This window comes from Corapipo altera, unplaced genomic scaffold (assembly GCF_003945725.1).
Source record: "Corapipo altera isolate COAL_440 unplaced genomic scaffold, ASM394572v1 50, whole genome shotgun sequence".
Classification (NCBI taxonomy): Eukaryota; Metazoa; Chordata; class Aves; order Passeriformes; family Pipridae; genus Corapipo; species Corapipo altera.
The window spans coordinates 4,905,241-4,925,994 of NW_020884889.1; the positions used below are offsets into that span (position 1 = coordinate 4,905,241).

Genomic DNA, 20,754 nt, shown 5'->3' on the forward strand with positions numbered 1-20,754 from the left:
GGAAGGGGTTTCCAGCCCCACTGTGGCTGTGCCTGCCCATCCCCTGGCCTTGGGCCACTACCTCAGATGGTCTGAGCTTTGCATCTGAGCACTCAGGGTGAGCGGCCGCTCCACACAGCCGGCTGTCCTGTCTGGGAACAGCCACAACCGCAGGGTATTGTTGTTCACCAAAAAATGGCTTTTCTTCCAGGAACCGGCTGCCCTCTAGAGGGTCCACTCTGGCATAAAGCACAGCAGGGGGGCTTCCCAGCCTCCCCATCCCTTCACTGAGGTGGGTGCAAGGCAAGGCTGGAGGTCCTGCTCCCCGTGCCGGCATTGCCAGACACCTTGGGTCCCCCTGCCAAGGTGAGCCAGCAGGAGTGACCATGGCTCCATCCTGTGCTCCCAGCTGGAGCCCCAGCCCTGCCCAGCACTCTGGGATGGCCATGGCACTGCATGGACCACGTCCTTATGGATGATATGCTTCTGTGGGACTGACTGGACCTGCCTGGCAGTGAGATGTGGGGTCATTTCTCCATCAGCTTTGAGAAGGATTTAACTGTTCTCAGTGTGGTGCTGTGGAGATGGGTGGGCAGGGGGATGCTGGGCTGAGCTGTGCCAGGAAGATGGTGTCCCCAGCATCAGGGTGCCCATATCCTTACCTGCCTCCTTAAATTAAAAAAAAAATAAAATTAAAAAAATCACTGGCCTCAGGTAGATTCACCCCCCTGTGCTCCAGGCACGTACACCCAGACCAGCTCCCTGCAGCCCCTCTGCCTCCCTCCAGCCAAGCCCCTCTCCCTGCCGCAGCCCCATGGCTAACAGCCAGTCACTCTTTCCATTAGGAAATCCATTTTTCAGGAGCATATAACTCAGCTGTGAAATTTCACTCTTGGCTGAAACTTGGCTTAGCGGCAGAGAGGCTGGGAAGGGCTGGACCCAGTGGCTACAGGTGTGAAAAGTGCTTTTTACAATGAGCTTTTATAACTTGGGAGAAATGGCTCCAATCCCTGCTCCCTGCCCTGCCTTGTGGGCCTCAGCATGAGCGGTAGAGGGTAACAACCAAAGCAAAGCAGCCCACTGGGTGCCATCACATCCCACCTGGGGAGAGGCACATCCTGCCCAGGAGGGGCCGGAGACAGAGTGGAGAACTCCACCAACTCAGCAGGAGCAGAACTCCTTTTAGAGAATGGGGAATTCTCCCCAGAAAAGGTCGAAAATAAGTTAACACGTGTAAACTTATCCAGAAAATATGGAAGCAGGATAAACACATAAACATTGGTATCATCACAGTGAAATACTGGTGGATATGGGTGAGGGATGCCTGGCTCCTCCTGATCAGGTGGAAATTCCCATCCGAAAGGATTTCCAAGTCTCTATCACTGCAGACTGTGAAACTACGTAAAAGCAGCCAAGAAGAACATGCTTATTCCTGCACAGTGAAAATATCCATCATGGCTTGCAGGAAAGGGCCCTGTCATCCCAAAACAGCCCCAGTGTCAGGCTCTCACCCCCCCAACCTGCCTTTGTACCCAGGGGCCTCAGGACCCCCCAGAGACACCATGCTGGGGCCGTTCTGAAAATCTCAGTAACACTTTTTAATATACAAGAATCAAAAGTACAGCAGTTTTACAAGGTAGGAAAATTTCATACATACTATATAAACAACATATTTACATCAGAAATCACTAGGACAGTGGCATTTCTTTCACAAATATAAATTAATATTAATTACTGTTTTTAGTCAACAGGTTTAAAAGTCCGCATTTTTTACAGTAAGAGTCCTTCTCTCCCTGGAGGGGAGGCAGAGGTTGGGAGGAAATGGGTGAAAGCAGAATAGTATTTTTGTGAGGATTACAAACCGTTCACGCAAGGACTTGAGTGCGTTGTTACACATCCGTTTTGGTTGGGACCACATCGCCTGTCCCCACAGCAGGTTTTGGTCTGCAGGACTTGCAACATGTGAATTCATAACTTTACACCATTTCCAAAGAGGTCAGGCTAAAAAACTTTTTTTTTTTTTTTTAATAAAAACCCATCAAGTTAGTACTTTTTCCTGCAAAGAGGCTGGAGGGAATCCAGCAGCCGGTTCGGAAGGAAGAGCTGTACCAGGTGTTGACACAAGCACCACAGGGAACTTTATGGCTGTGGACGTGTCCCCTCTGATCCCACCCATATCCAAGTGACTGTGTCTGGTCATGGTCCCTATGCTGAGGGGACATAAAATGTGTGTGTGTGTGCTCAGGGAGAACTTTCTCCCAAATCTCATTCTCCAGCTTCACTAAAACCAAACTCAGCAAAGACCTGCCCACCACAAGTGGACAAAATGATGTGCCTTCATTCAGCATCACTATGAAGTGACAGCAGGGACAACTCTCTGGTGGACAAGAGTAAAGCTGTTGCTGTTGCACAAGAAAGAAACCCAAACCAACCTCATACCTGGAACCCATGATGTGCACAAACCCCCACATCTGGACACAGAAAATGCCTCTTGCTGGGGTTCAAAGTTTTCCTGCACCAACCCTAACACTGGCTGGCCAGTACTGCCTTTCCTACAAGAGTATGGCACAAACTTCCCACCATGACAGCACCACCTGGGGACAAAAAGAGCAATTCTCTTTGCCCCCTCTAAGGTTTCTTCCATTTTCACATTAAAAGCTAATACCTCTGAAAAGAAAGGACCTCTTTGTTGAATACCACAGGCTGCAGTCACAGCTTAGTGGGAAAAGCTGCGGAAACATGCTCTCTCCACACCTCCCACTGCCTGGCAGCTCCAAGGGGGACTGTGGAAGACTTGCATTAACCTCACCCTACACAGGTAAACACAAGTGTAACACTTTCTCAGGGCAGCAAGTGCCCCTAAGGAAACAAAACTGCCCTGAATTTGGTGGAAATCTTGCAAAATAAAAACAAAAAGGAAGAAAAACCCTTCCCGAGCGTCCCGTTAAAGCAGCAGGCTCAGAAGGAGTGACGGCAGCAGATTTCCAGGGATATGCTGCGTGGAGGGGACATGGGATATATTAGTGTTGGTTTGCATGCACCTTCCAAGGCACTGGCTGGAGTCAGGAAACCAGCCCTGAACACCCACCTGCCCTCAGTCTTTCGGGGAAAGGACATCACAGCTTATTAGGGTCAAATACTGGCATCTTAACAGGAGGCCCAGCTTCTCTCTCTCATCAAAGAGAACAGCCTGGTCTGGAACAGCCTGGTCTTTAACACTGAGCTCTGGGAGGCGACACATCCCCAGACACCACACTCTGGGCAGTCTGTCTTTTGGGAGAGTTTTGTGGTGTCCAGGGAACATCAACCTGAAAAATAATCACCCAAACTACTTCTGGCCAGCAATCTGTGCACAACCACAGCAGAGTCCATGCTGGTTTGCATCAAATGCTGTGGCTTGAATATTTGGAGTGTTTGCCCTGAAGTCCACTGAACTGGGCTGCAGACTCCTCTTTTCCCTCTGCCATGCTGGGGTCTTAAGACGTTTGCTCCAAGGACCAGTCCTGAATTCCTTATTTGCTCCCTGCTCACTGAGGTGCTAAGTCCCCAAGCTCATTTCCAATTTAGACAGACAGAAGGTCTGTAAGTGCAGGTACTTTTAGCAATTCTGAGTCACTGCTGGAAGGGTGGCAGGAAGGTGACTATTCCTGAACAGTGGATTCCTATTTCCCTTTGTTCTACCATCCTTTATCCTTCAGTTGCAGTAAAGGTTTGTGATCACTGCTTTGTGAAGCACAGAGAAAAATTATTTGCCCAAAGACCGGAGCACTTCAGTGGGGGGAGATTGGAAGTTGCAGGATCCCCAGATGCCCAGGGCCATCTTTTGATCTTGCAGCTCCCAGCCAGCACCTGTTAGTTCCTGGACCACCCAAGCTGCCCATGCCAAAAGAGAAGCGTTTTGTTGTGAATTCCTGATCCCTGTCCACTGGGAAATACTGTTCTCACCCTGATTTCTTTACTACTGGTTAGAAGTGAACTAAGCCTTTGCTAAGGAAGTCAGTCTTTTTTTCACATATCCCAACTCCCGCCCTCCCCAGAGTCAAGATTTGCCAGTTCCAGCCCTGGAGATGGGAGGAAGATCACCCCCAGCTCTCCTGTTGCAGGGGACGACAGAAATCAAAGCAGAGCCAGTTTCTTGAAATGGATAAAGACATAGAAATGATAACATGGCCAGGAAAGTGATGGATTGTCACCAGCATAGCTCACTCTGCAGGGACAGCAAGTCCCTCTATCAACCAAAGTTGGCTGCTGAGGGTCTTTCCTGTCCCTCCTTGAATACATCCTCCCATTGCCCCATGCTGGTTACACACAAATCCCAGCCCAACCAGTTTATCCTCAATCCCAAAGCAGCATCTGTCATAACATCAAGTTGGAGCAGGCTCACAGCCTTTTGCACCATCCTAAGCAGCACTGATCTGCCTTCTCCTTCTGAGGAAACACTGGCTGGGGAAAATTCCCTTGGGTCCACTGGACTGAGGAAAACAAAAACAAAACAAAGACCGAGGCAGCAAGGCTGGTTCCATGATAGAACAGTTCAATGGTAAAAAAGGGGAAAGGAAATGGGAATCCAAACCAGAATCAAGAATTAGGGAAAATCTTCCTCCACCCACTCCCCCATAATCCTCCTTGACCCAGCCAGATGATAGCAGCATGTTCAGAATTTCTCGTTGCTGGCTTGGAGAAAGCAGCCACCGCCACACCAATCCAAGTATTTCAGACGTGCGCTTCCCCTTCTCAGTCTCTTTATGCTTTCCGAATGTTCCAGTTATAATCTGGATTGTTTTTCTGTTCCAATGACCTATCCAGAGGTGACCTGTGATCGAGAGGTGACTTGGAATCATGGGGGGATTTCTGAGAGGGGGGAGAGCGAGGGTCCGACACTGCAGGGTGAGATGGAGGGAGGGGCTGTTTGTAATCTCCCAGTTTGTCTGTGTGGAAGGACCTGTAGTGGTCCGAAGGTCCTTGGCCATGGTATCCCATGGGCGGCCTGTGATCAGACATCCGTCGGAAATCCTGCTGGTGGTAGTTCTGAGGCCTGAAGTCATCGGATCGTCGACGTTTGGACTCGTGGTGGTGCCTGCGGAGGGAAAACAAACGGATGGAGATCAGTTTCCCAAGGCAAGCCTGGCCAACACGGTGCATCCTTTTGAACTCCTCCCAGCCTGCCTGAGGTGGAAGGGAGTTAATTACCTGTCATAATAGTCTCGGTGGCCCCTGTGGTCTCGGTCGCTGTTGTACTGCTCGTACGGCCTCTTGCGGGAGAGGTTGTTTGGTCTGTAGTTCCCGGAGCTCCGGTGGGGATCCCCTCGTGACCGCCGGTCCCCGTAGTGGTGGTCCTTGTACCAGTGCTGCTCGTACTGGTGGTGCCTCTCCCCACCCCACATCTGGTTGCTGTTGCCACCATAGTTGAACTTTCGATCCCTCTGCCAGTCTCCCCGATCTGCCACGAGGAAAGAGCACCTGTAAGTCTCTTTCATACTTTAGTAAGCCCATTACTTTGTTGAATTCTCACAGAAATCGGAACTATTGATGCCCCTTTAACCTTCTCCTCCCTAAACTACGTGGGCCCAATTTTCTTCTTTGAATTTCTTTATCATTATTCTGACAAATCTTATTGTGTCCCATTCTTATATTCTTTTCCTCATCGTTATGTTTTCTAGTCCAGCAGTAAGTACAATGGTAATATTTGTTCTAACCCATCACCTTTACACGTGACCAGTCACAATTCCCAGAAGGATTAGTGTCCAGGAGCATTATGTTAGAAGGGGTGGTTTCTCCTGGCTTGCCAGCACTCACCTGTGTTGCTGAAGTGTCTCTTGTTTGGGTGGCCATAGTTGTCACGTGGGTGCCCGTGCATCTGCTGCTGGGTGTGGGAAGGGGGCATATGGATCTTCTGGGAATGAGGATTGTGAGGCACGTGAGACTGGGACATCACGGAATCGCGGCTGGAGCCTGAAGGCTCTGGGCGGAACGGCTTCTTCATGCTGGACGTGTCCTCCTTCTTTTTCTGCTCCTGCAAGGTGGAAGAGAGGGATACAGCTCAGCTGGTCTTCCACCAAAAGATTTGGACTCCGTGTGGAATGGCCTTGTCTGTCAGGCTCTGGATTTTCCTGCCTCTTTGAAGACTTGGTGAACCAACTGTGCCCGAGCACGGTGCAAACGTGGTGGAGGACAGGCACAGTTTTGCAGCTCTGCTTCTACACTTCTCTCTACAGGGCAGCATGCCAGGCTTTTCACTCTAAAGGGCAACTCAACACCATATGCCACACCAAACAATGCTTTTTCTTGGTCAGAACAGCCAGGACAAAGTGACCAGAAATGCCACATGAAAGAGAAGGCAAATGCAGCCAGACTGTTTAGATGTTGAGAAAATCACACATTGACAACAACAACTAAGAACACCCATGGTAAGAGGCAGAAAGTATTGGCACTTTAAGTGCAGCAACATTTAAAGACAGCAATCAAAGGAAAGGCACTTCAGCTCTCACCTCTTCTTCCTGTGATCTTTTCTTATGAGCCATCTTGTAGAGTTTGTGTAGTTTTCTGGCATCGAATTCTGTGAATTTTGACACAAATATCCATAGGTTCCTAGAAGGACATGAACGTTTTCTGTTAATTGCTACATCAGCAGTTTAACTGCCAACTGCTTCCAAACCAACACCAAATCAATTTGACCTCCTCTGGAAAACAGTCTCAACCCAGCACAGGACAGGATGATCAGGAGGGCCGGAACCAAGTTCCTCAATGTGAAATAAAGAGGTTTGGACTGGTTTATCTAAACTACCTTTGAAATCCAGGTAAATGAAACCAACACTTGCAGAAAAAAACCCTCACCTGGGACTGGCCATGGAAAACCATCCCTGGAAGTGCTCAAGGCCAGGTTGGATGGGGCTCTGATCAACCTGGTGTAATGGAAGATGTCTCTGCTCATGGCAGGGGGGTTGGAACTAGATAATCTTTAAGGTCCCTCCCAACCCAAAACATTTCATAATTCTGTGATTCTATGGACTGAGTGGGCTAGAGAACACAAGATTTCACTGGTAAAATAACAGGCAAATGGCACATTCACTCACATAAAACTCAACAGCCTCTAACTACCATTTCAAAATATCCTAGATCAGCCAAGGAAAACAAAATGATCCCTCACCTTCTCCATAGCTTGATGTGATCCTGGTCAGTGTAGGCTTTAAGGCACTCAGAGATGCGATCACCAATTTTTAGGAGGCAGTTGCGTGTGTGCTCCAGCTGTTCTTGAACTGTCAGTCCTTTATCAGGCTTATCAAGCTGCTTCAGTGCTTTTTTGACTGGTCTCATCCTTTCCTTGCACTTGAAAGAGCAATAGAGAGGAGAAAGTGATTAATTTGGCACAGGTCTCTACACTGTTCCCCTGTTAATCAGAGCTGCAAGAAGTTCATTAGAACGAGATATTAGCTTTATCTGACCATAAGACAAGGAGAAATCAGCTATAAAACAGCAATTTGTTAGACATGCTGCAGATAATAATCAGGAAAAGACAAGAGTCTCCCCACCTCCACTGCCTCTGCCTTTTAGAGGGGAACAATTTGCCTTGCAAGCCATAACCACACATGGTCTGCTCCCACACAGATCCCACAGCTGGCAGAGAAGCATATCCAAGTATCCACACACTGAACCAGCAGCCCCAGCTGCAGGAGAGCTCACTCAATCCTGTTCATCCCTATATGCAGTCACTTTAATGCTCCCTTTAACCAAAACTGGCAAGCATGAGATGAAAGCATCTTTTTCAGCTGTGCACATCAACACTGGGCACAGACAGGAAATCAGACCGATTTCTACTGCCTGACTGGACCTTCCATGTATCTCAGAAGGAAAGTTATAGAAAAAGACAAAAAATAACATAGACCTGAGGTGAATATACAGCTTTGCCTTGAGAGAACTGTATTTAGGAAGTGGTATTTCAGCCAAGGAGAATCTGCCATGACAACTTCTACTAAAAGGCTATTTTTGCAATGAGCCTTGTGGGCACATTTGCTGTGAGAGCATTTACACAGCTCTGTACCTCTCAGAGCCATACAAGGTCACCCTGTAAACTCTATTTCCCTGCCTGGAAGAGCCTCAAATGGCTCCTTGGCTTCTATAGGGAAGGGATTGCCACATAAGGCTGCAGGGTCTTCTGTAACCCAGGGCTGCCAAATGAGAGGTGGGAACTTACCAACTGAAGCAGAGAGCCCTTGTGCTTGCTCTGCTGACACGCTACCAGTGGGTAGCACAGAGGCTGGTGGTCAGATCTCATCCAGGATTGTCCTGCCCTGCTCTCCGATTGGCCAGAGGAAATCCCTGTGGGGCGCTTGGAGAGGGTTCACACCCTGACACCTACAACACGTCCTTCTAAGCAAACCCCAACTGCCTTGGGCTGGGCTCTCTGCCACTGCCCTCTCATCTCCCAAGGAAAATACTCACTATGCTGAATGTTTCTTGGTCCAGATCATCATCCTCATCTTCGCCAATGGGGATCGGTTCACTCCCTGCAGTAATGTGGACAGGACCTTGTGATCTCTTCCCTTTGCTCCCAGATTTGGCCTCTCCACCTTTAGGCTTTACAAGGACAAATTACACACATCACATGATGAGCCAGACTGCAGAATCCCAAGTAATCCAACTAACAGCCTCTGCACTATTGTTACTGGCAGTTGTTAAACCCTGGGCACTGCTCCTACAACTTTCCTCCCAGAATCAAAAACTGTTGAGCTGCAATGGCTCTATTTAGCTTTACATCACCCCTAAGGGAGCAGAGAGAAGTCAGAGCCAACAGTTTGGACGTGAATATGATATTCACACTCATGGAGAGAAAACCAAGTGCTGAAGACTTGGAAGAGAGTTTAAGTGAAAGAATATCCCTCCCTTGCAAAGGACAAAGCTCAGGGTAGTCTCATGTCTACAAGGATCTGCAACTTCATGTGATGTCACTAGTTCTCAAACCATGGACTGTTTATGTAAAATTTTACTTACATGACTTATCTGCAGTCAAAGTTGTACCAAATATCACTGGAAAGCAAACTTTCCGCTACATACTCAACAAAACTTCTTGGTTTGCACTTATGACCTCAGTGTCAAAGCACACTCGCATGCAGCACATACCTGTTCCTTGGACAGGTACTTCAGGTCAGTGTTATGGAAGTTTTACCCCCCTTCCAATTTGAACCCAGCCTCAGGGCAGTTGCACTCAAGATTCAAGAGACATTTTAGTCTCCAACATACCAGGGATGTTGAAACACTCATTCTGGTTGAGTCCTGAACAGTGACAATGACAACTTCTCAGTCTTGATGGTGTGGGCACTTGGGTCATTTGGGTGAGTTTAAATTAAAGGGGAATAAAGACAAGGAGCTGCCAAGTCTGTGATAAATCACAGCTGAACAGAACTTTGATTTGAGTGCTCCAGGCTCTTCTCCTGTTCTTCCTTAACATCAGCTATGTGGCCGTATCACTGTCACAGGGATAGCTGTACTTTAAAGGCAGACTGACAAAATCTCTTCCTTTTTGCTCATGTTTCATCAACCTTTAGGACATACTGCCTTTTCTACTTTTTATGGCAAGAAGGGCTGAAAAAAGGATACCACCTCACCCCCCAGTGCTTCATTGATGTCTCTTCACACAGGGCCTTCCATGAATCCTAAGTCTCACACTTTGTCCTTCTGCTCAGGGACTTTCCTATCAAACTGCTCCTGAGAGTACCACATACCTTCTCTTTCTTGTCTTTTGTTTTCTTTTTCTCTTTATCACTTTCCTTTTCTTTCTTAGAGGATGTCTGCTTTTCCTTGTTCTCTTTGTTCTCTTTCTTCTTCTGTTTCTTTTTCACCGGGCTCTTGTCCAAGCCATCCTCCTAGAAAACCAGTCACAGCACAAAGTTGGAGTCCTCACCTCATGTACACTTTCTTCCAATAAAACTTACATCCTTAAAATGCAGGCAACTTTTGAGGTACATCCAAATTTGCCCTCACACCTCTTTAACCAGACAGCAAGCCCTACTTAAGCAGTTGCCATCCACCCAAACTTGACAAAAGGGTACAAAAACCAGAGGAGCCCCAGTCTGTGACAAGCTGGCAAGCTGCAGATCTGCACTGCTTTCCTGTGCCAGCTGTGCTCCAGAACGCTCAGCCCCTGAGGTAGATACTGATCAGCACATGAACAAAAAGCCTCAGACTACAAGCCAAACCACTCAATGACAGAACGTTTTCTAAGCAACAGCATGACCTTGGTAAACTCCAACTTCACCACTGGCTGACGTGCCCAAAAGGAGAGAAAAACAATTCTTCTTTCTCTCCTTTATAAGGGCAGCAGGCTTTGTCCTAAGACAACCTTTCCTCCAAGTCAATATGTGAATGTGTGTGGCCATTCTAAGATGCCCAAAACCACTTAAAGCACTGACCTAAAAGAATAGGTGGGAAAGGTCCCTCCTTCACCCAGACAGCTGTAGGTAGGTTTTTGTAAGTTTGTCAGTCCTGTGGGAATTCACTCTGTAGTGCTCCCTGACTCCCCAGGGCTTTGCTGGGGATGCTTCTCAAGGTGAGTTTGGGCACTAATAGCACAGCTCAAGGAAACCTGGAAAAGCCACTATCCACCAGGTTGACTCACCTTGACTTCACCTTCTTCTGACTGGTTGTCCGAGTGCCGAGGAGAGGAGAGTTCATTCCCATGCTCATCTTTGACTTTGGGAGCCTTGTTCTCTTTCTTTACTCGTGGTTTCCTCTTCTTTAGCTTGCCCTGGTGAAAACACAGAAGTAGTCAGAGCAAGCAAATAGCTACTTCCTGGGGACATATTATATCTCCTGAACACCTTGCAAACAGCTGCAGCCCTGCAGGATGGCAGGAAGCCTGATGAGCCCGAGTAAGTGCAATAATTACCTGCCCCTAACTAATTATCACTTCAATATCACAATGCAATCAGACAACAGACAAGCCCATATTCCCTCACGGAGATAATGTTCAGTGACCTGGGAACACAGGCTGCCCCTGCCATCAGCCAATCACTCCTCTTGAAATCCCCAGAATCAGGCAGCCACATCTCACCTCTTCCCCATCTTTCATGTTTTCTTTCTTGTCCAAGTCTTTCTTCAGCAGTTTCAGTAGATAATCAACGCGGGTCTGGAGCTGTTTTCCCTGAGGTTTCTTATCTGTCTCAACAGGTAGGATCTTCAATAAAGCAGAAAACAAAAATATATACCTTCATGCACAAAGCTTGACAAAAGAGATACACACTATCAGCAGTCCTTCCAGGCCCAGCAAAGGACTGGAGATGCTGCACCTTCTGGGGGAACAAGCAGGCTCAAGCATTCCTTCCCCCCTGCTCAAAGACTCTCCCTGTCCGGCTAAAAGTGAAGCTCCTAGTAAACAAGCATCCCTCCCCTTGGACTTCTGCAGAAGTTGAAGGACCCCAAGGCAGCTCTCTAGGTTCTCTGGGATCTTTCTTGAAGAAAAAAGATCTTTTCTAGAAGAAAAAAAAACCTTTACAAACTATATTTGGGACCTTGTGTTGGAAAACTGAGTCCACTCTCCTTGACACATCAGATTTGTTTGTGACAGCATTGTCACAGCAGGCTGGTCCCTCTGGTAACCTAAGATTGCTACAGCAGTGGTACAGATGGAGAATTTTTAGTGGAAAACAAGGCTCCAAGGGGCCACTTTGTGGGAAGTATCTCAGCTCATCAACTAGGTTAGTTTCATACTTCATTGGAAACTGGGTGGTGTGTCTCAGGCAGTTGTTTCCACTATAAGATGCCTTTCTGAACTCCACACATTAAGGGCTCCCAGCCACAGCATGATCTTTGCTAAAAGCACTAATAGGGATACCATGGGAATGTCACATATTGGCAGCAAAGCTGGTGTGGAGATTCCCGATGCTCCTCAGCCCTGTGCTGCAGTTTGCTCTTTCCACTGCACTGACACAATGGATGGAGGCTTATTTTTAACCCAGATCATTTCAACATGGTCTCCACAAACTGTTCTTGTGGGCATGACTGAGGAACAGAGGAACTAGATGGAGGCTTTCCAGCTGGCTGTGCTGCCATCACCAGTCATCTAACTATACCCTCAAAGCTAACACAGACCAGTCTTGACATAAGCAGTGTCAAATCCGTGAAAAATTACTTCCACACAGAAATTCAGACTCAGCTTCTTGTGAGATGCGCAAGGAAATATCAAGTCATGATTATGCAATGCAGCCTCTTCTGTCCTGTGCATGTAACCACACATGTCAGCATTGCCATTTTCTTCCTGCATCATTTCAGTGTGGTTCATGTGGTACTGCTCAGGGAAAATGTACTGCCCATCAAATAACACAGCTCTGCTTTCCATCGAGCATGCAACATTCCATGAAGGTCACTGTTTTCCTCATTATTATTTATTATTATTTTTGGAGTAGTTATAAACACAAACATCTGTTTCTGGAGTAAATGAAGCATGTTCTCTATGAGCACTACCATGGACCCAACGGAATCAGCAAGCGAAGCGACCTACCTTATCAGATAACTTCAATTCCGGATCTGTTTTAATTAGCTCCCAGTTTCCATAACCATGCTCGTAAATTCCCACTAACAAGCGAGAATCCTCCTCCACTCCCCAGTCTACATCAAAATGAGCAGCTTTGACACGGCACGTCAGGCGGTACCTAAAGGCATTTCAAACACGAGCTACTTTTAATGCTGTGGAGGATAAAGCAAATCCACATATCCAGGCTATTCACTTTTCACTACAAAATCCAAATTCCCTGAGCCTCTTTCTGCATTGCCTACTTTAGCCAAACTCACTTCTTCCTTTCCTCTGGGTCTGCGGGAATGGATTTATGCAGCATTTCAAACTCCTCTTCGTGCTGGATGATGGATTTCACGTTGACTTGGACACCAGAAATCTTGATAGTAGGACCTCGTCTTTTTCCAGGTCCTTTCCCTGCTCAACAATAAAACACAGCAACTAAGAGAACTCTTACAGAAAGAAGTGCCTCTGTAAAAATGGCTTCACAGACAATGATCAAGACCTTGCCTCAACCACTTATTTAAACATAAGGCCCAAAATATAAGTTTTCTTACACTAACTCACTTAGATTTGCAATCCCAACACCTCTCAGTATAATTTTCTTAAAAACACATCCAAGTATGCTCGAGCTGTTGCTTCAGCAGTTTTGTTCAGCTGCAACAGGCAGAGACCCAGCAGGAAATCCAGACCTGACTCTTTATCTCTAAACTAACATCACAGAACAGCCATACAGAGAGTGGATGATGATTCCAGCTCTGGGAAGTGCTAACTGTGGATCCAGCTTTACCATGGAGTACATAGCACCAGTTTGCTTCCCAGTCTCAGGAGCAGTTAAAATTTGGGCTTTGTGACCCAGCATTAAATCAGCTGATCACTTCAGTCTCTCCCCATGAAAACACATGTCCAGTAGAAACCAGCGGACTCAAGTGGCACTTTCCAGTCTGAGCAAAAGGCTCAGAAGTTTCTCTCCACTGGTGACAGCTGCCTGGCAGAGATGGGATGGTTTAAGTGTGTGCTTGTTTTATTGCTTCTAAGTCACTATGTGGCACACCTCCCCATCCAGCATGGCAACAGTTTCCAGCTCCATGGAACAATCCCAAAAACATCATAACGGCAGCATACAACCCTCTTGCCTACCTTCCCCTGGATTTTCTTTCAGCTGCTCCTCGTATTCTTGCATTGCTGACACACAGCTGTTGTGGATGAGCTCCCCTAAACGTTTCAGATCAGCCACAGATTTATCCACCAGCTCAGCATCTCGGGCAATACACTCCAACCTGCGAAAGGGCGAAAGTGTTTTGTATTTGATAGAGAATATCTCCTCCCAGTCATCTCCTAATCAACTTTTTCACAGCTTTTAGTACTCAATACTGTATATATACGAATGTATGAAACACGCACAAGTTGAGTTTGTGCAGGAAGCAACTCAGTGTTTTGGTCTTTTCTTAGGTCTAACAGCTGCAGTTCAGATGTAGAATAAGTGATCAAATCCTTTGGATTTTTTAGTACTAAAGCAAAGGTGGGAACTGTCTGTCTTGGGTACAACAGGGGCCCTCTATGACTGCCCAGTGTTCCCTCAGGCTTTCCTAGTTCCATATTAACTCCATCTGATGGTGCAAAGCTGCCATCTGCTGTCCCTTTTGCCTGCCTGAAGACTCACACGCAAGCCTCGTGTTTCACAGCAGAAGAGTACAACCAGCTGAAAAAACACTGTAATTCTCATACAATATATGCAGGGAACCCTGCCTCAGCCCTGAGACCTCAGCAGGGGCTTTCCAGCCCCAGCACATATGGCATCTCCCTTCCCCCCTCACTCATGCTGGGTCACAGCACTCAGCCAGGGCTCTGCTGACCCACGCTCGCGGATGGTCTGTGCCTCTCCGTTTCCCTTCAAGAGGGATAGAGCACGGAAAGATGCTCCAAATTCAGTTTTGAGGCTAACGTGCAGAGAGAAGCTTGGCAAGCGTTTTGGGTAGTATTTGCTGTTCCAACAGCTGCTCCCTCTCTTTTCTAGGCTGAGTGGGAATGCCCCAAGGGCCAGACTCTGCCAGCAGGACGATGCTGTTACAGCCCGGCGCCACGACTGCTCGAGATGCTTTTGGCCAGCACTCATCAGTGCCCATCAACTGAGGCGCAGGGGACTGCACGGCTGTGCTTGTGTTCCTGATGACATGACAGCAAGGTTCAAACACCCACAGCAATGTGTGTGTCTGGCTCTGCTCAGTGATTCCCCCCCCGTGATTCCCCTCTGGAGCAGGGCCAGGGTGGGACTCACCTTTCAAGAGGCAATCCAAACTTCTTGTAAGCCTTGATAAACCTAAGGAAAAAAAATAATAAGAAGACTAAACTAACTGCCATAAAAAGTAGGTCCAGTATCACAAATACACTTGAATATATTAATTACAGTCTGCCAGATTATCACCCTTGCATTCCCCATTGATTAGCTCAGTATCCCTCAGCACTGGGAATCTTCATCCATTAGCCCCCACAACAAGTTTTGTGACCTTGGCTTGAGGAGAACACAACATTATTATGAATTTTGAGTGCTTGACAGATGACAAAAAAAAAAATAGTCATAACTGTAGTGTAAAAAAAAATAGAAGAAAATAGAAAGAAAAAATAGAAGAAAGCACTGGCTCACACCATGTTGGTAATTATTAACTTCATTTTTCCAAGAAGAAAAGAGGCATTAAATCAATGTCATTAGTAATTTTAAGGCTCAGGCTGTAAATGTAGCAACCTATCACAGAAGAGCCAAGCATGGTTCAATCAATCACAGAGGTTTGCAGACAAGGATTGCTATTTATTTTTATGTCTTATTTTTATTGTGAAAGTCCCTGCCATGGCTAACACAACTTTAGGGCAAGAGTCAAATGTAGCTGCTAACGAACAGTGCCTTGTGCTAGGAGTAGACCCAATGGCTACAATTAAAGGTTATTTTTAAAATTAATTATTTTTTGCCTTCTTTTTTTCATCTTCTGCTCTTTCAGCCTCTTTCTGTTACATTACAATAAATGGCTGCTATATTCCATATTGCAATACGTCCTTCCTCCTCCATGGTTTCAAGATGGACATAGAGCAGGTACCACAGTCCAGAAAATCTGGTATCTCCTGCTTAAAAATATAGCAACTCAGATATGGAAACAGTCAAGGAAAACTTATAGCCCTCTCTTTTCCATCTTTGGCTGAACATGTGGGCAGAGCTGTAAGACAAAGATCTTTGGGAAACATTCAAGAATCAGAAGATAAAAGAAGAAAACAATACTCTGGAATTCAGCCCCCAGCTGCCTCCAAGGACTGACACACAACTGCAGGGATCAATGGGACCAGTGCTTCTCATGGGGTCACTTTGCCAGAGCCTGCCTTTCACTCAGAGCTTAAATCAGCAGGATAACTGCCAGAAAAATATCAGGAAGGCCAGAGCACTTGGCTCCTCCAGCTCTGTATCTCATGGCACCTAAGACCTCACGTGTTATATGGAATTAGCTCAATCCCCTTGGCCTAGGAAAGGCAGTTACAACAAGGATTAATCTCAGGAAGGCACCAGCTTCACTGTAGCCTGACTAAAGACAATCCAGTCCACTTTTCACTGACCTGGATGTTAAGGTCAGCTGGGAGCAAACTGAATTATATAAAGGTGCAGAAGCTGTCTCAATGAACCAGCTCCACCTAACCATTGACGTGCTTACAGGTGAACGTGTCCTGGATTAATCTGGGATTTTCTCCACCTGCATGGCACTTCTATATTTGTTTTCTGAACTGTCTCTTGTGCTCAGCACTGACCTCCTGATTTCAGCATCAGTAAATCCTTCCACAGTGTCTTTTCTAACACTCCGAGGACGTCCCCTGCGCTTTGGTCTCTTCTCGTCATCGGTGTCGTCAGTCTCGCTTTCTGATCCAGATGATCTCTGCAGCCTTCTCTTAGTTTCTGCATCTGATTCACTGTCATTTGTCTGAGCCTGTATGTAACAGAAGAACAGTAGTATAGTTAACACCTGCTAATCTAATCAGCTAACAACCTTTTCTGTCCCTCCTGCACTGGCACTATTTAATGTACAGGCTGTAAAACACCTTGGCATTTATTCCTAAAGATGTGAGAGCTCATGTAACCACCCTAGAAAGGCTGCACACCTTTGCAGTTCCCAGCTGGCAAACGCTCTAGTGGTCATCCTCCCTGTAGAGCCAGCAGTTTCACAATAGTATTTTGATTTACTAAGGTTATGAGACATGAAAACACACTGATTTCCATTGGTTTGTGCCACAGTCCCTTAAACTATTTAAAATACCAGGACTCCATAGAAATTAATCTGGATTCATCCAATATGAATTATCTTTCTTTGTTTTTCCCCAGCTCATCCAGAGAACAGTGCATAATCTATCAAAGTCCCATATCCCAGAAGAACTTCCTTGCACAGCCAGCTTTCTTTTGGATTGGGGTAGATCCCATGACCTAAAGAAGGACTCAGGAAGACACCATCTCCTTTGCCCCTCAAGATCCACATTTAGGCAAGAGCAGCCCAGGGAGCTAGAGAGTCCAAGGAAAACAAACAGCCAGAAAATGGCAAAATCTGCAGTAAAATCCAATACAGTTGGATACTTTGCCTTGTGGTCACTACAAGTTCTCTTTAATTTTGTTTGCTAAGATGAGTCAGACCAAATTAAGTCTGGGTCCTCACACTGCATCCCAACCCATGGGCCCAATGCATGATGCCAACAAGAGGTCAATGTGCTACCTCTGTGCTTTATTCCCAACCAACTTTGGAGGAGGAAAGACAGTTCAGATGGCAAGGAGGCTTCCCTTGAGTGTTGCCTTTGCCAGCTCTCACCTCCTGCCTCTCAGCTCCTCGAGATGGGCTGTACCTTTTTAGTTGAGCTCCGGATTCGAGGCAGCATGTAGATTTCCTCCAACTCTTTCTGCCTTTCTTCCTCCTCCACTTTTTTCCTCTGTTCCTCTGGAATGATATCATCCCAGTCCTTCTGGGACCGCTCATCCAGCTCTGTCTCTTCCTCCTCCATGGTTGCAAAGTTGGCGACCTTTCACAAGCACAGGAAAAGTTTTAGCAATTCCCTCCCCTGGCAGGAACACTCCTGAGCTGTCTGCTAAGCCTCAACTCCTGCCCCATAGGAATTCTGCCAACACTTCCATAAACTACTGCATAATTAATTCCTATGTCACTACATTCCTGGTTCCTTGCCACGTTTCTGGACTTACAGCTTTTGAGGAAGTACGTGCAGTTTAAGAAGTCCTGCTGAGCCTTTGTTAATTATTGGCTTTGCTTCCAAATTTGGTAAAATCTGCATTTGATTCACAGCCTTCAAAACCACTTACTCGAAAGCAAATTAATACCTACATTGGGGGGTTGGAACTAGATAAGGTCCCTTCCAGCCCAAACCATTCTGTGATTCTGTGATCTCTCCGAGGCGTTCCTGCCTGTTACTGACCTTACCATGGCAGGATGTGGGGAGCCACATTCCCACATCCCACTACAGAGCCTGGGGGTCCATACCTTGAACTGGGAGAGGAGCTCATCAGTGGCACTGGTGGACACTTCATTCTCCCGTGTTTCAGCCAGACGCAGAATCTCATCGATGTCCATCTCCTACCAGTCAGGGAGAAGGAGGGATAAAGCAGAGGATACCGAGCACAGCGGGAAATAAGAGGCTTTGAGAACAGACTCGTGTGCTGATATGCGCTAAATAAAGTGCAAATATCTGCAGGGTGTCATCCCCGAGGGCTGGGATGAACTATCTCAAGTGGTACAACAGAGTATAAATAAGGTGACAGGACAGAAGAAAAGGACTATCGAGGCTGAACAGTCGGGAAGATTTCCAGACAGCGAGATATATGAACTGTGGACTGTCTTCCTCGGGAGAAGCTCTGCTGCTTGGGCCATTTAGAGAATCGGTCAAAGCACACTCCATACTAAATTGTCAAGCAATGCTGCACTGAGGCAGAAGAAAGCGACCCATTCACCTCACTGTGCTGACTCCTGCCTCTCAGAGAACAACCAAAAAAGGATGCTGAGAATAAGTGCTCAGAAGAGGCAGGGAGAGCAGCTTTCAGCAGGCTGTGCTATAACTAGCTAATGAATCCTCACCAGACAAGGGACTCCCTTGGTGACCTTTACTATTTAATCCCCAACAGCAAGGCTCTCCTCAACCCCCTGATCCTCCAATCCCAGACTCTTCCTTCAGCTTCTCCAGACTCACACGTGTCCTATTCACTGACCTGCTCTCATGCACAGGACAAGTACAAAGTGGGGGCAACCACACACAATCCCTCATGCAGACCTGGAGATGACAACAAATTGCTATGTGATTTCAGTTTCAAACTACCTGAGGCTCTGACTCTTCTCCTTCAAGCTCCTTGAAGAGATCTTCAGCTCCAAACTTCAGAATAGCTGTCAGCTCCTCTTTGTTGAAAGGATTTGAGCTGCAAGAGCAAGTGAGAAGGAAAAGGTGTTTTGAGTTGTTAAGTCAGCACTGCTACAGCACAAAACCACACCAAAGTTTTTCCTAATTGAAGCAAGGAGTAAGTTTTCTACCCAGCACTATAAAAGGCTTTTTTATTAATCTCTTTCCTGCTCTAACAAGGATAATGACTATAAAGGGAACCACTTCCATCTACTGGGGAGAAATGGGGAGAGTCTGAGGTTACTGCCAAGGTGCAGCTTTTCCATAAGCACTATCAGGCTCTCTCAGACCAGGGTGATCTCAGGGTGGAAGGCAGAAGGAAAAACAAGTAATGCATTAAAAATAGGTTTTAATTTCTGATCATCTTTATCCTACGTGTCCAAATTAATGGCCGCATAAGCCAAATCAGTGGAAGCTGCCATTATTTATTAGCCTTCTGCCCTGCACCCTATCCAATAAATATTGGGAAATACCAGCAGGTGAGGCTGGTTATGCCACGTGCTGTTCCAGACATCTCTGCCTCCCGACACAGTCACATACTTGGATCTCCCAGAGTTGTTGTCCAGAACAGTCCGGCCAGTGGTGTCCATACGCTGGATAACCAAATGATCCAGCACCATTTTCTTCTTGGCTCTCTCAATGATCTCCTCCTCCACTGTCCCCTTTGTGACCAGGCGGTAAATATTCACCTAAGGGGCAAAAAGAGAACAGAGCTATTTCCTGGACCTGAACATGCTCTGCTGACACAGCAATACAACCCTCAGCTGTTTCACAGGAGACTGGTCTGCTGACACTGTCTATTCACATACAGATGTGGGTTTACAGGAGAAAAACAAGCACATTCTCTTTACATCTCAGGGGACCCCGTTAAAATCAGGATGGTTAACACACATCTTATACTGTGCCTAAGCACAGAGTAAATTTTCTTCTGAAACAATCATGCTAAATTCAAACTAGCACCAAACTTTTCACGTATCTAATAAACCCCCAGTAAAGGTGATGCTCTACTTGCTAAGTTTTTCTGGGCAAGAAAGAACAGAGTCCACTAGGCTGAGAAGTGGAACAGATTGGGTTCTTGGTTTTGAACCATCCCAGAACCCAAAGCCAACACAATGACTTGGCATATGGGAAATCTGGACTGACTTTTTGTCTCCTTTTTTCAGTGACATTCCCTGAGGCTGGCAGCACTCTCTGGAGTCAGGACTGGGGCAAAAAGACCATATTTTCAGAAGCTCTGGTGTAGTGGGAGCCTGTTTAGGTTTTCACACTGAAGCCACAGACAAAACAACCCAGGCAGCTCTTCTGACCTGCTTCTTTTGTCCAATCCGGTGAGCTCGGGCCTGAGCCTGAAGATCATTTTGGGGGTTCCAGTCCGAGTCAAAGATAACAACAGTATCAGCAGAGGCCAAATTAATCCCAAGCCCTCCAGCTCGTGTTGACAACAAGAAACAGAAGTCCTGAGGGGGAAAAAAAAAAGCATCCATGAGTCAGCCAGCCTGTAACTGTGGACATAAAATAGCAATGGTGACTCAAAAGCTGTACAGGCAAATGTAAGGCTCTGTTGCACTCATGCTTCTTAAAGCAAAAAAATTATTTCCTTCCCATACACAGGCTAAGCACCAGTGGTCTTTAAGCCAGGACCCATGGTGAGGCAGCGCTGGCAGGGGTTAAAGATGTGCTAATCCAGGTATGCAACAAAGCAGCTCAGAGCAAGGGCACCTTGGAGTCACTTTTGAAGGTCAGACCACTAGATTCCTACAAGGGCAGAAGACAAACATCTGCTTTTTCTTGCCTGAATCCTGTGGGGAGTGAGATCAGTAACTAACAGACTGTTCAAATTACTGCCCAAGGGC

General features: G+C 46.7%; 1 protein-coding gene across 11 annotated transcripts in view; it reads right to left on the reverse strand.

Annotated features, from left to right (window-relative positions):
* Positions 1-1,556: 1,556 nt before the first annotated feature.
* CHD2 (chromodomain helicase DNA binding protein 2) overlaps positions 1,557-20,754 on the reverse strand; it is a 91,312-nt gene continuing 72,114 nt past the window's right edge. For all 11 annotated transcript variants that reach the window (XM_027644501.1, XM_027644499.1, XM_027644500.1 and 8 more), the window contains 19 exons: positions 20,209-20,358; positions 19,442-19,590; positions 18,824-18,920; positions 17,995-18,087; positions 17,348-17,521; positions 16,271-16,446; positions 14,763-14,804; positions 13,625-13,764; positions 12,763-12,901; positions 12,473-12,623; positions 11,027-11,149; positions 10,592-10,720; positions 9,699-9,839; positions 8,419-8,553; positions 7,127-7,305; positions 6,468-6,567; positions 5,776-5,992; positions 5,170-5,419; positions 1,557-5,056 (listed from right to left, as the gene is read on the reverse strand). In XM_027644501.1, coding sequence (XP_027500302.1) covers positions 4,723-5,056; positions 5,170-5,419; positions 5,776-5,992; positions 6,468-6,567; positions 7,127-7,305; positions 8,419-8,553; positions 9,699-9,839; positions 10,592-10,720; positions 11,027-11,149; positions 12,473-12,623; positions 12,763-12,901; positions 13,625-13,764; positions 14,763-14,804; positions 16,271-16,446; positions 17,348-17,521; positions 17,995-18,087; positions 18,824-18,920; positions 19,442-19,590; positions 20,209-20,358 — 2,919 coding nt within the window. In that variant the 3' untranslated portion in view covers positions 1,557-4,722. The remainder of the gene's footprint in view (positions 5,057-5,169; positions 5,420-5,775; positions 5,993-6,467; positions 6,568-7,126; positions 7,306-8,418; positions 8,554-9,698; positions 9,840-10,591; positions 10,721-11,026; positions 11,150-12,472; positions 12,624-12,762; positions 12,902-13,624; positions 13,765-14,762; positions 14,805-16,270; positions 16,447-17,347; positions 17,522-17,994; positions 18,088-18,823; positions 18,921-19,441; positions 19,591-20,208; positions 20,359-20,754) is intronic.